The sequence below is a fragment of the Pristiophorus japonicus genome, chromosome 1, assembly GCF_044704955.1.
Source record: "Pristiophorus japonicus isolate sPriJap1 chromosome 1, sPriJap1.hap1, whole genome shotgun sequence".
Lineage (NCBI taxonomy): Eukaryota > Metazoa > Chordata > Chondrichthyes > Pristiophoridae > Pristiophorus > Pristiophorus japonicus.
This window is the reverse complement of record NC_091977.1, coordinates 514,220,071-514,233,353: the sequence shown is the minus strand read 5'-3', so window position 1 is coordinate 514,233,353 and position 13,283 is coordinate 514,220,071. Positions and strand designations below refer to the sequence as shown.

The window sequence follows — 13,283 nt, the reverse complement described above, 5'->3', positions numbered from 1 at the left end:
AAGCTGGCCAAGAAAAATCGTACCTAAGTCAGTTACACCGGCGCAGATCACAGGGGGAAACTTGGAAAAAAAATACTCCAAAAAAATGCCACCCGTGAAAAAATGGTGCAAATGACCAGGGAAAATTGAGCCCAAATTATGCACAGTCCATTGTGGATTTGAGCCGTGACCAGGAAGGTTCCAGTCTGCACAGAGGTAGATGATTTCAGCCGGGTGGGATTGCCCACTGCAATTGAGTCCATTGCCTCCGGACTAGGGAGGGGAAGCACCATCTCGAGTTTCTGTTCCTGATTGCTATCCTCTGAGCCCTGCTGGAAAGTGCACATCAGTGGCTGTTGGTGAGCCTGTAAATATTTAGGCTCACATGTGAACAAGGATCACTGGGACAAATTATCAGAGAGCTGCTCCTGCCTTTGGAAAACCACAGACCAGAGCGAATCAGCATCTTTAGGAGAAGATGCGAAAGAATTAGAGAAACAAGGATAAACAAAAAGAAGCAAAAACAAATGATAATTTCCTGACTTTGTGCTCCTGGCATGCAGCCTTGCCTGTCAGAAGGAAAAAAAATTGCAGGGCTACGGGGAAAGCGCGGGTGAGTGGGACGAGCTGAAGTTCTCTTGCAGAGAGACAGCACGGGCTTGACGGGCTGAATGGCCTCCTTCTGTGCTGTAACCGTTCTATGATTCTATGATTAGTATGGTGAAATAGACTATTTTGTGGCCATTAAGAAATGGCAAAATCTATGATTCTTCAGGATAACATTTTCAAAACAAGAAATATTTATTAATATATTTTGTTCCCTGATGATTCAATGATTCTAGCTGAATGGTTGAAGAGCTGACAGGGATGATAAATCGGCCGTTGCACACCAGAGCTGAGGGGGGGCGATAACGAAAGTTTGGTCGGTACATATTGCGGGCCCATTGCGCATGCGCGGAACTCCGAATCAGATCCCAGGAAAAGGCGATTCTTAAAGGCGTGGCATAGTAATGCGCCCATTAAAGTTTACAAAAACACTTGCTTTCAAGCTGTACTATTATGTCCGTGTGCTGCTACAAACTCGGAGGCTCATGCACCGTGCTCTGTGTAAACGTTGCACTGACTGTGACCTCCGAGGGAAGCGCTTCCTCATCCCTTTAAGTAGCCGCCAGTTAACGACTCTGCAAGCCTGTACCAACTGTTTTTCCAGACATTGTTATTGGGGGCTACTAAATGAGGCGGCCGTACCGAAGTTACTGACCGGGGCGCAAGCGTGGGCGTTGCACCAGGACTGACATCAGGATCGCACTGATTGTCAGCAGCCAGGCGCTACTGGTTTGTGCCCCCGGTCAGCCACTAATGAATTTTCGGTCAGGGCGCTTAGAGCTGCACTCCCGGTCACTAAACTCTTACGCTCCCATTAACGCCCCCCCCACCCGCAGCCGCTAACTGAGGCGTCAAGCACCCGAAAATCCAGCCCATGGTGTCTTACTGCCCGTTCCTGTCATTGCTGTGGCCGTCGCAATCTTACCCCAGACCTAGCAATGGGTGGCCAGAGCGTCTGCCTGAGTCAAGCGGTAGACCCATTTCAAATGCAAATCGGGGTCCTATGTATGCCATTTTAGGAGAGGACTGGATGCATTGTGCACTGCGCATGGTCTGCCCAGAATCAGCTCGAAGAAGGAGTTATCCCTGGTGTCTTGGCCAATATTTATCACTCAATCAACATAACAAAAACAGATTATCTGGTCATTATCACATTGCTGTTTGTGGGAGTTTGCTTGTGCGCAAATTGGCTGCCGTGTTTCCCACATTACAACAGTGACTCCACTCCAAAAGTACTTCATGTGCCGTAAAACACTTTAAGAGGTCCGTGTGCATGAACCACCAAAGGTTAGTGTGCAGGTACAGCAAGTAATCAGGAAGGCAAATGGAATGTTGGCCTTTATTGCCAGGGGGATACAGTATAAAAGCAGAGAAGTCCTGCTACAACTGTACAGGGTATTGGTGAGGCCACACCGAGAGTACAGCGTGCAGTTTTGCTCTCCATATTTAAGGAAGGATATACTTGCATTGGAAGCTGTTCAGAGAATGTTCACTAGGTTGATTCCAGAGATGAGGGGGTTGACTTATGAAGATAGGTTGAGTAGGTTGGGTCTACACTCATTGGAGTTCAGAAGAATGAGAGGTGATCTTATCGAAACATATAAGATAATGAGGGGGTTCGACAAGGTGGATGCAGAGAGGATATTTCCACATAGGGGAAACTAAAACTAGGGGACATAGTCTCAGAATAAGGGGCCGCCAATTTAAAACTGAGATGTGGAGGAATTTCTTCTCTAAGAGGGTTGCAAATCTGTGGAAATCTCTGCCCCAGAGTGCTGTGGAGGCTGGGTCATTGAATATATTTAAGTCGGAGATGGATAGATTTTTGAGCGAAATGGGAGCAAAGGGTTATGGGGAGTGGATGGGGAAGTGGAGTGAGTCCATGATCAGATCAACCATGATCTTATTAAATGGCGGAGCAGGCTTGCGAGGTCAAATGGCCTACTCCTGCTCCTATTTCTTATGTTCTTATGTCCGTGGTCGTGAAAGGCGCTATATAAATCCAAGTCTTTCTTTCTTTCTTTTAATCTTTTTGTGCCAGTTTCATCCCTTAGCCTTCTCCTCCCCTGAATTGTTGCCGGTGTATAGTTTAAACAGTCCTCTGGTTTCTCAGCCAAGTGGCCATTCCTCCTGGGTGAGCCAAGATAGTGATTATTGGCAAGTTATTCATCTAAGTGGAGCATCACAGCTGAGCCTAACCCTAACATCCATGTCTGTGCATTTTCTGGCAGCGATCACTGAATCGTGATCAAGAGCAGAAACCTGGCTGAGTCCTCCGCACCCCCCCCCCCGCCCCCCTCCCCCCGCGTCCATAGCCCAGCAATGTTGAGGCCTATTATAGCTTCCCAGCTAAGATTAGCTAGTTCAACACAGGCCAGCGATCCAAACTGAGTTACCCATGATCCGTGTGACTGTGTGTGTGTGGAAAGTGTGTTTCCCAACTGAGTCACAGGAAAACTCTTCTCTTCTCATTTCCAACTGAACTTTGCTCGATATAATTTTTGAAATAATTACTGGCAGATGTGACTGGCAACACACTGACATGGTTTCACTGGTCACACATCATTGTTTACAGTCCTGGCAAACTGTCTTGCAAAGAGGCTCTGGCAGATGCCAAAACGCCTTTGAATCTTTTGAGAGCTGCAGTATTAAATTCCTCCAAAGCTAAGACATTTTTGAAAAGATGACCCCATCCTGATTTATTCCATGAATACTATAAAATAATAACTTTCTGTTTCTGGTACATTCGTTGTTTTAATTCCACTATGTAGCATCATTCAAATCTTGTAACTTAGCAGCGGTTAAGTTGGAAGAAGGACAAGAGGATTTAGAAAGACTGAAAGAGTATTTCGGTACTCAAAGGGTTTGAACTGCCTGGGGAATAGAAGCATATAGCACTGTGCCAAAAAACAGGAAAGCACTCAGCTGCTGACTCAAAGTTTGAGCTCTGTAAAACAATGCAAAGCCCTGACCAACACTGATTGACATTGTATCATGAAAGGAAGTCGGACATAATGAAAGATACAAAAAAAGGGACTAGCTGATCCCAGTGCAGTAGTGCATTTTAGGTTACTGTCTGCGACAGGGTTTATTGTGGTGGAAGGATTGGGGGGGAATGGCTGGTTGGGCCTCTTGTGCTTGAACTGAAGCCATAAACTGCCCTGCTGATCAATATGCTCCTTCTCAATGGGAGCTCAGTTTTAAATAATGCTCAACTGCCTCAAATAGGTGTTTGCGATTTAATGGGAATGAAATACATGGGCGAAAAGAGCTAATTGCTGTTGGAATCCTATCCTGGCCTGTAAGATAATAGTAGAAAGAGGTAGACGGACAGTAAAATGCTTTCAGATCTGTTGAGCAATTTTCCAACAGCGTGTGTTACACAAAAACCATGTGTAGACATTGAACATTTACTTATACTAAAAGCCAATCCATCCAGCGTACCAAGTGTAAGCTCTTAACTACCCTGTGATTGTTGAGACATACGCTGCATTGCATGTACCAATGCGACAGTTTCTTTCTGCTTTATTTGTTAATGCCTTAAAGGAGAAGGAGAGTCGACTGTGAATGCTAAAGAGGAAGGTAAGAAGAGCACAAAACAGATGCTTTTCTACATAACTATCCCCCTTATTGTTAGGCTTTCAAAAATGATAGCTATTTATCTCATAATTTTTTTAATACTAATCTGTTATGTCGTGGTCTGTCACTGAATTCCATCAGTTAATTTGGTGACATCATGGCAATGGTATCTATTATGGAGAAGCAAGTATGAAGCTGTTTTCCAACAGACTGAAGTCTTCCTGGCAATCAGTCTCTCGCTGTCACTTAAAAAATTAAAGCCACAAGACAAGCAGTCAAGGGCAGTTATGTGGGAAAATGCTATTTCCTATACCATCCTTCCCCTTACTTATAGCTCTCTCCGTTGTGAAATGTCTTCACTCAGAGGATGGTGAACCTGTGGAATTCTCTACCACAGAAGGCTGTGGAGGCCAAGTCACTGAATATATTTAAGAAGGAGATAGATAGATTTCTAGACACAAAAGGCATCAAGAGGTATGGGGAGAAAGCGGGAATATGGTGTTGAGATAGAGGATCAGCCATGATCATATTGAATGGCGGTGCAGGCTCGAAGGACCGAATGGCCTACTCTTGCTCCTATGTTCTAAGTTTCTATATCTTGCCTTTTTTATGCAAAAAGTTAAAACACTTTAATGGCTTCTCTGTGGGTCCTTGTTAGTTTCCATTTGTTGAATAAAATAATGGTCATTTGGGAGCACTCTGCTGACACGAAACAACGCTGCTGATTGAAAGTTGCCATGTAGGCACAGGAAGCAACTCAGAGAGCAAATGGTATCATAGAATCATAGAAATATAGAAATTTACAGCACGGAAGGAGGCCTTTGGCCCATCATGTCCGTGCCGGTCGACCAAGAGCTATCCAGCCTAATCCCATTTTACAGTTCTTGGTCTGTAGCCCTGTAGGTTACGGCATTTTAAGTGCACATTCAAGTATTTTTTAAATGTGATGAGGGTTTCTGCCTCTATCACCCTTTCAAGCAGTGAGTTCCAGACCCCCACTACCCTCTGGGTGAAGAAATTTCCCCTCATAATCTCCTCTAAATCTCCCCCCACTTACTTTAAATCTATGTCGCCTGTTTGTTGACCCCTCTGCCAAAGGAAACAGGTCCTTCCTATCCACTCTATCCAGGCCCCTCATCATTTTATACACCTCAATCAGGTCTCCCCTCAGCCTCCTCTATTCCAAAGAAAACAAACCCAGCATCTCCAATCTTTCCTCATAGTCAATATTCTCAGTCCTGGCAACATTCTTGTAAATCTCCTCTGCATCCTTTCCAATGCAATCACATCTTTCCTGTAATGTGGTGACCAGAACTGCACACAGTACTCCAGCTGCGGCCTAACCAGTGTTTTATACTGTTCAAGTATTACCCCCATGCTCTTGTATTCCATGCCTCGACTAATAAAGGCAAGCATTCCGTATGCCTTCTTAACCACCTTATCTACGTGGCCTGCTACCTTCAGGGAACTGTGGACCTGCACTCCTAGGTCCCTTTGTTAGCCTTTATTACAAGAGGCTTTGAGTATAAGAGTAAAGACATCTTACTGCAATTATATAGGAACCTGGTGAGACCACACCTGGCATATTGTGTACAGTTTTGGTCTCCTTACCTAAGGAAGGATATACTTGCCATAGAGGTAGTGCAATGAAGGTTCACCAGACTGATTCCTGGGATGGGGGGATTGTCCTATGAGGAAGACATTGAGTAGACCAGACTAATATTCTCTCGTGTTTAGAAGAATAAGAGGTGATCTCATTGAAACATACAAAATTCTTACAGGGCTTGACAGGGTAGATGCAGGGAGGCTATTTCCTCTGACTGGGGAGTCTGCTACCAGGGGTCATAGTCTTAGAATAAGGGGTTGGCCATTTAGGACTGAGATGAGGAGAAATGTCTTCACTCAGAGGGTTGTGGATCTTTGGAATTCTGTAACCCAGAGGGCTGTGGAAGCTCAGTCTTTGAGTATATTCAAGATGGAGATCAATAGATTTTTGGATATTAAGGGAATCAAGGGAGATGGGGACTGTGTGGGCAGATGGAGTTGAGGGAGAGTATCAGCCATGATCTCGTTGAATGGCGGAGCAGGCTTGAGGGGCCGAATGGCCTACTTCTGCTCCTATTCCTTATGTTATGTTCTTAATGGGATCCTCTTGGATTAGGCCCACTACATACCACTATTGACAGTGTGTGTTCACACTGTTTTCACACTTGTTCGTCCAGTCTTCACTGAGCTTTCCTCCTCCTTTAAAATTATCCAGTTGAGAGCTTAGAACTTTTTAGAGACGCCTGTACTTTATAACTGGCACAAATCAAATGTAAATGTAGCTAGCAGCTCGATGACACTGAGCACCACTACCTCTCCATTTTAGCTTTATTAATCCCAACCACCCGCAATCCAATCATTTCCGAATCTAAAATGTGTTAGTTGGACACTCATGCTGTATCCTGCAGGAATGAGGGGAAATTGTACAGGATAATACATCCTGGGTAACACTCGGTCCCATCAGCAGCCGGTCAAAGGGATCAAGGCAACATAAAGAGGTCTCTTGTCCTCTCAGCAATACTGACATGGTAGGGGGGGTGAGAGACCAAAGCCACGTCTACGGAGGCTTTTGACAGAAGTGGTTGGGGGGGACGGGGTCACAAGGTATTTAGGGAGATATTCCACCTGCCCTGTCAACAACACCAACTACATACTTTGTGATGACAAATCTGGTACATTGCGCCCCCCCCCCCCCCCCCGCCCCATCTCGCGTGGCCTTCTATGGCTGCATTCCTTCCTCCTCTCTTATTTGTGGCCCTTCCATTGTGGCACTCAACAGCACAACATCTTGCATTTATATAGTGCCTTTAACGTAGTTAAACATTCCACAGTTGTTTTTTGTAGGAGTGGACGCGTTGGCCCAAAGAAACCCCAGGACCGAGATGAGGAGAAATTTCTTCACTCAGAGGGTGGTGAACCTGTGGAATTCTCTACCACAGAAGGCTGTGGAGGCCAAGTCACTGAATATATTTAAGAGGGAGATGGATAGATTTCTAGAAACAAAAGGCATCAAGGGATATGAGGAAAAAGTGGGAATATGGTGTTAAGATAGATCAGCCATGATCATATTGAATGGCAGTGCAAACTTGAAGGGCCGAATGACCTACTACTGCTCCTATTTTCTATGTTTCTATATTTAACCACCCCCCCCTAAACAAAAAAAGAATTGCATTCATATAGCATCTTTCACAATCACCGGACATCCCAAAGCGCTTTACAACCAAGAAGTGCAGTGCAGTGTAATATAGGAAATGTGGCAGCTAATTTATGCACAGCAAGCTCCCACAAACAGCAATGTGATAACGACCAGATAATGTGTTTCAGTGATGTTGATTGAGAGATAAATATTGGCCAGGACACCAGGGATAACCTCCCTGCTCTTCTTCAAAATAATGAGTGGGATCTTTTACACCCACCTGAGGGGATTTCGGTTTAATGTCTCATCTGAAAGACAGCACCTCAGACAGTGCAGCACTCCCTCAGTACTGCACTGGAGTGTCAGCCTAGATTTTTGTGCTCAAGCCCCTGAAGTGGGACTTGAACCCAGCGGCCTTCAGACGCAGTGGGGAAGTACGAAGGGGAAGTACAACATTTTGTCCCAGACTTCAGTTCCCATTCACTTCACGGGATAATTCGATCACACTGGCCACTTTTGAGTCAGGTATGCATGGCTGTTTAACTCAACAGTCTGTTCTCAATCTGGCTCCCCAGCACACGAAAGATATGCAGCATTTGACTCCCTCCAGGATTCCATCGCATGCTGCTTGGGTGGAATATAAATTTCAATTTGGTGTGGGCTTAAAAAGTGGCCTTAAAACGTGCCCAGGCTTTTGCATCTATTGAGCACTTGCTCAGTATCGTTTTCAGACTGTTTAATGTTATAAGGAAACAGGTGCTGCCACCTGCATTCTCTTACCATTGAGGAAAAAAGCTAGTCACCGGAAGCCGAGCTCGGAACATGCATGTCAGTGCAGTATGTCTGCACAGAACTATTTCGTGGCAGCCAGAATGTGGGTGGTAATTTGCAGTGTACGCCCGGCTTTGCCAACTGTGACAGCTCCCAGTCTCAAAACAGTAGCAGTGAGCTGCAGCCTTACTCGGGATGAATCAAATACAGCTTTTGACCATGGCTAGCAAATTGCTGGAATTGGCGCGCTTGATTTTGCTGCACTGGCCCGGAATTCTATACAGCAGCGATAATCCCGCAGCTCATTCTGACTGAGCAGATTCGAACCGGCGCGGAGTTCTGTGTCTGATCGCTGTGAAGTTTCCTGCATTTTAGTGTGTCAGAATGAGATCATCAAATTCTCCTCAAGATAGTTAAAAGAATATTTGTCACACTTTTTCGGACTAGAATGAAATGAAATAACTGTATTGGGATTTCCTGAGCTACTGATGTGTCTTATTTCTGTCAGTCTCTCTGTTGGTAATCGTTCTCTGATCTGATCCTTAACACTCGTCCTGTTGAACTAATTTACAGTGGGGCGGGGGTGAGATATTGCATTATTAAACACTTTGCTTTGTACTATCATACCTTTCGTCATTTAATCTCTCCTGCCTTTCACCCTATCCCCCTCCCCACCCTTTCTCTGCCCCCCTGCACTTGCTTAAAAACTGTTATATCTCTAACTTTTTCCAGTTCTGATAAAGGGTCATCGACCTGAAAGTTTAACGCTGTTTCTCTCTCTGCATGTGTTGCCTGACCTGTTGAGTATTTCCAGCATTTTCTGGGGTTTAAAAAAAAATTATGGAACACTGTTGTTTGCAGACTTCAGCACACACATAACTAAAACAGCAGAATATTACTGAAGAGCAAACTAGACGCTAAATTCCCCCAGTTTAATTCACAATTTTCAGCTCTGGGACATGACATTGCCGTTTTGTAAAGTCATTATTCAGAAGCCGTGCATCAAAATAACAGCTTTTGACACTTTCACCGGTTGCGCCTGTGGAAAGTGATGTTCGGTGAAGGAATGTTTGCCGCTATTCCCTTGTGTTAGATACACCGTGTGTCAGAGACTCCCTGAGCCCAGGAGCAGCACAGCGCCTGATCCAACCGCTCCTCATCCACCGGCTCCTCATTCCAACAGCCCAGAAAACTGCCGCCAGTGAAATGGTCAGATTCGGCATGGAAGGCATACACAGTCTCAGCTCTTTCTGTGGTCCACCCACCGGGATGTCTCGGGGGTTTTAGCTACAAGTCTCCAGCAGCTCAACTCAGTGAACCCTCTATTCTCCCGAAACCGAGCGAGCCGCGCCCACCTTTAATTCTTCTATTTAAAACGATCTCTGATTTTTTTTCTTTTGCCACTTTTTCTTCAAGTTAAACATTGAATCCTTTCTTAAGGTTCGGCTGGAAGTGATCTGTAGTCTCTCCCAAAATTTCAAATCCCCAATCTATCCTGGAGTTTTAGATCCCAGTCTTTCCCAGTTTTGGGATCACTGCTATTTCTAAGAGTTGCAGGTTTTACCTAAGTTTCGAATCTCCACCTGTCCAGGTCTTCCGGATCCTCAGTGTTTTAAGACCACAAGAGGGATACAGATGAGATGGACCATTGGGTCTAGCGTAACGTCTGTGAAAGACCGACATGTCTGATCTCGGACCATCTGTGAAATAATTCCACGGTTTTGATCCCCACTGCCCTGGTCCTCAACCCTTGCAATGAGGGTGTGTGAAGAATTTCCCAACCTCATTTCTCAATGTTTCTTTCGCGTCCTCTTGCCCTATTCTCACGGTTTAGTTTGAAGTATGTTTTTGGATTCCGTGCCGTTCACTATCTCACCTCTCAATCGCCTCCTTTCAACCCAAGTTTCTCCTTATAACTCTGCCCTCTCGCTCTGGGGTTCAACATCTCTCTTTTTTTGAAGATCTCTAGTGTTTAAATATTTCCCTTGTGTCTAATGAACCGGATGCATTGCTCAATATGTAATCTGGCAAGCTATTACATACTTTGAGGGTAGCTTGCAGCTCACTTATTATTGGTCTTACCGACATGTTGAGTCAAGTGTACCCCCATATCTCCACCAGTGCCATCCTTAAGCTATTTCCACAAATTCATCAAGTGTTTCTGTCATTTCCGCCCTCCCCCCAAAAAAATGTTCAGTACTTTCCCAAAATCCCAGATCTCCAACCCTTCCTGGAGTTTCAGAACCCCAGTTTCTCCTGGAGTTCTGTACTTCATTCCAGTCAGCCATAAACACTCAGGAAGCGGCCGAGTCGCCCGAGCCTGCTGGACTGGATCTCTGCTCAGGGGCTGGGGAAAGTTTCCGGTTATGTTTTGTAAAGCCCCAACCCTTGCGCATCCCACAGCGACTCGGGCTGACAGGACACGGCTCTGCGGCCACCGGTCGCCCAGCTATCAGAAGCTGCATTTGCATTGTTTATGAAAGGGAGTTGTACACTTTACAACTTTGTGAAGCCGCTGAAAGCCTTTCACCAGCCAAGCGGAAAACTTCGCTGCAGTGCTAACTGGAAAGTCCTCAACTGCAGGCTGGCAGGCAGCGAGCTGGTGAATGCGGCGCTCAGTCTGAGCCCAGCAACAGTCACAAGTTCGGAAAGGTTCCTCCCAGTCACTCAACAGTCGTAAACAGTGCCGGAACAAGCCGCCCCCGGCTCGGCTCAGATCGCCACTTTACACAAGCGGGAGGAAACATCCCCAATGCAAAACCAAAATTACCCTCACCAGAAATAAATACAAGTGACAATTAAAACACAAATCAAAATATCAAGGGTCCAGAGTGAAGGGTGCCACGGCTCTTAGAAAAGGACAGGAGATTGGGGGTGGGGTTCCAGGACTGAAGTTTCCTGAAATATAGAGCGGGGTTCAGAGATCAGGGTGTTATGGCTGGGGTTCAGATCTGAAGTCCCAAGGACTGGAGATTCAGGCTTGAGGGATCTCAGAAATGGGGCTCCCAGGGCAGGAGTTCACCGGACTGGTGGGGACGGCGTGGCGGAGAGGGTGGTATCCAGAACTGAAGCTGCCTGGTCGGAAGGTTCAGGGCTGAGGGTCCCAGGACAGGGTCTCAGAGATAGGGTCCCAGGGAAAGGGGGTCTCAGAGATAGAGGGTCCCGGGGATAGGGGGCCAAGAGATAGGGGGTCCCAGAGATAGGGTTCCAGAGATATGGGGTCCCAGGGATAGAGGGTCAGATGGGGGTCACAGATATAGGAACGCAGAGATAGAGGGTCTCAGAGTTACGGTCCAGAGATAGGGGGTCAGAGATAGGGTCCCAGGGATAGGGGGTCCCAGGGATAGGGGGTCAGAGATAGGAGGTCTCAGAGATAGGGGGTCCCAGCAGTAGGGGGTCCCAGGGATAGGGGGTCCCAGAAATAGAGGATCGCAGAGATAGGGTGCCAGAGATAGGGGGTCTCAGAGATAGGGTCCCAGAGATAGGGGGTCTCGGAGATAAGGTGCCAGAGATAGGGGGTCTCAGAGATAGGGTCCCAGAGATACTGGGTCTCAGAAATAGGGTCCCAGAGAGAGGGGGTCTCAGAAATAGGGTCCCAGAGATAAGGGAGTCTCAGAGATAGGGTCCCAGAGAGAGGGGGTCTCAGAAATAGGGTCCCAGAGATAGAGGGTCTCAGAGATAGAGTCCCAGGGATAGGGGGTGTCAGAGATAGGGGGTCTCAGAGATTGGGGGTTTCAGAGATAGGGTCCCAGGGATAGGGTCCCAGGAGTAGAGGGTTTCAAAGATAGGGGGTCCCAGGGATAGGGGGTCTCAGATAGAGGTTCCCAGTGATAGGGGGTCTCAGAGATAGGGGGTCCCAGGGAATGGGGGTTTCAGAGACAGGGGGGTCCCAGAGATAGAGGGCCCCAGGGATAGAGGGTTCTAGAGATAGAGGGTCCCAGGGATAGGGGATCCCAGGGATAGGGGATCCCAGAGATAGAGGGTCCCAGGGATAGGGGGTCTCAGAGATAGAGGCTCCCAGAGATAGGGGGGGTCTCAGGTATTGGGGGTCTCAGAGTTAAGTTGTCCTAAGGATAGGGGGGTCTCAGGTCTTGAGGGTCCCAGGGATGGGGGGGCCCAGGAATAGGGGTCCTAGGGATAGGGGATCCCAGGACTGGGTCCCAGAAGTGGGGGTTCAGGGTGAAGAGTGATAGGTCTGATTTCAGGACCCGGGGGGTTCCCAAGGCTAGCTGGCTGGTTGAAATCACTTTACACACATTGAGGTCCCTCTTACCTGCAAACGTCTGTCCTTTGACTCTCAGGAAAACACTCAGTGCCACCAAAACGTAACTTAGAAACCGCTTCATCCCTGTCGGCGTTGCTGTGCCGCGAAAACGGTTGGAGAGCAGCTCCCAGTCCGCGGGGGTCCCAGGCTTGCCTGGTCCTCGGGCACTTGGGCTCTGTTGTTTTTCTGCCCCCCTCTTCTTATTTTCCAAGTTAAATTCCTCCCGCGTGGAGCTTTTTCCACTACTTCTGGTGACTTGGCTCTGACAGACTGGGCAGGAAAGAGCTGACGTCGGGTTGGCGGGGGGGGGGGGGGGTGGTGTGGAGGGGTGCGCGCTCCCGTGTCCCAGTGAAGCGCGCTCCTGTGTCTCATGTGTTAGGGGGGACGCGCGTAGTCTCGTGGACGCGCGGCTCTCTCCAACTCATCCAGCGCCGCCCCCCAGAAACACAAACAGGCTGGATCGCGACTGGGAGCAGAGGAGATCTGGCAGCGGAGCTTGCAGCGGGCTGGAGAGGAGAGAGGGAGGGTGGAAGGAGAGAGAGAGAGAGAGAGGACTGAAAGTGTCTGCAACAGTCTGGACTGGAGACCAAAACAGCCCAGAGCGGCCCCTGCAGCTACAGCCCAGCCGGTAGGGCTTTGATGTCCCCTAGACATTGAGAACATCGTGCATTTCAAGTTAGACAGCTTCCCCTTGCTTTTGTTGGCAGCGTGTTGCTTATTTTGGCTTTTTTTTTTGCTTCGATCGGACCGCATGTTTCTCTCCCGTATTAGTGATGCCCTTGTGAGGATTTTTGTTTGGGGTAATCTTGGGGGCCAACCCCAAGGCAGCAGTCACTTTCAGCAGAGACACCAGACTAAAATTACACACCCTCAAACCAAAGTATAATATACCCTTCTCGGCAG

At 47.4% G+C, this 13,283-nt stretch overlaps 1 protein-coding gene across 8 annotated transcripts in view; it reads right to left on the bottom strand.

Annotated features, from left to right (window-relative positions):
- LOC139277433 (receptor-type tyrosine-protein phosphatase mu-like) overlaps positions 1-12,633 on the bottom strand; it is a 1,220,924-nt gene extending 1,208,291 nt beyond the window's left edge. For all 8 annotated transcript variants that reach the window (XM_070895883.1, XM_070895900.1, XM_070895892.1 and 5 more), the window contains exon 1: positions 12,390-12,633. In XM_070895883.1, the coding sequence (XP_070751984.1) occupies positions 12,390-12,462 (73 nt within the window). In that variant the 5' untranslated portion in view covers positions 12,463-12,633. The remainder of the gene's footprint in view (positions 1-12,389) is intronic.
- Between the last annotated feature and the right edge of the window lie 650 nt (positions 12,634-13,283).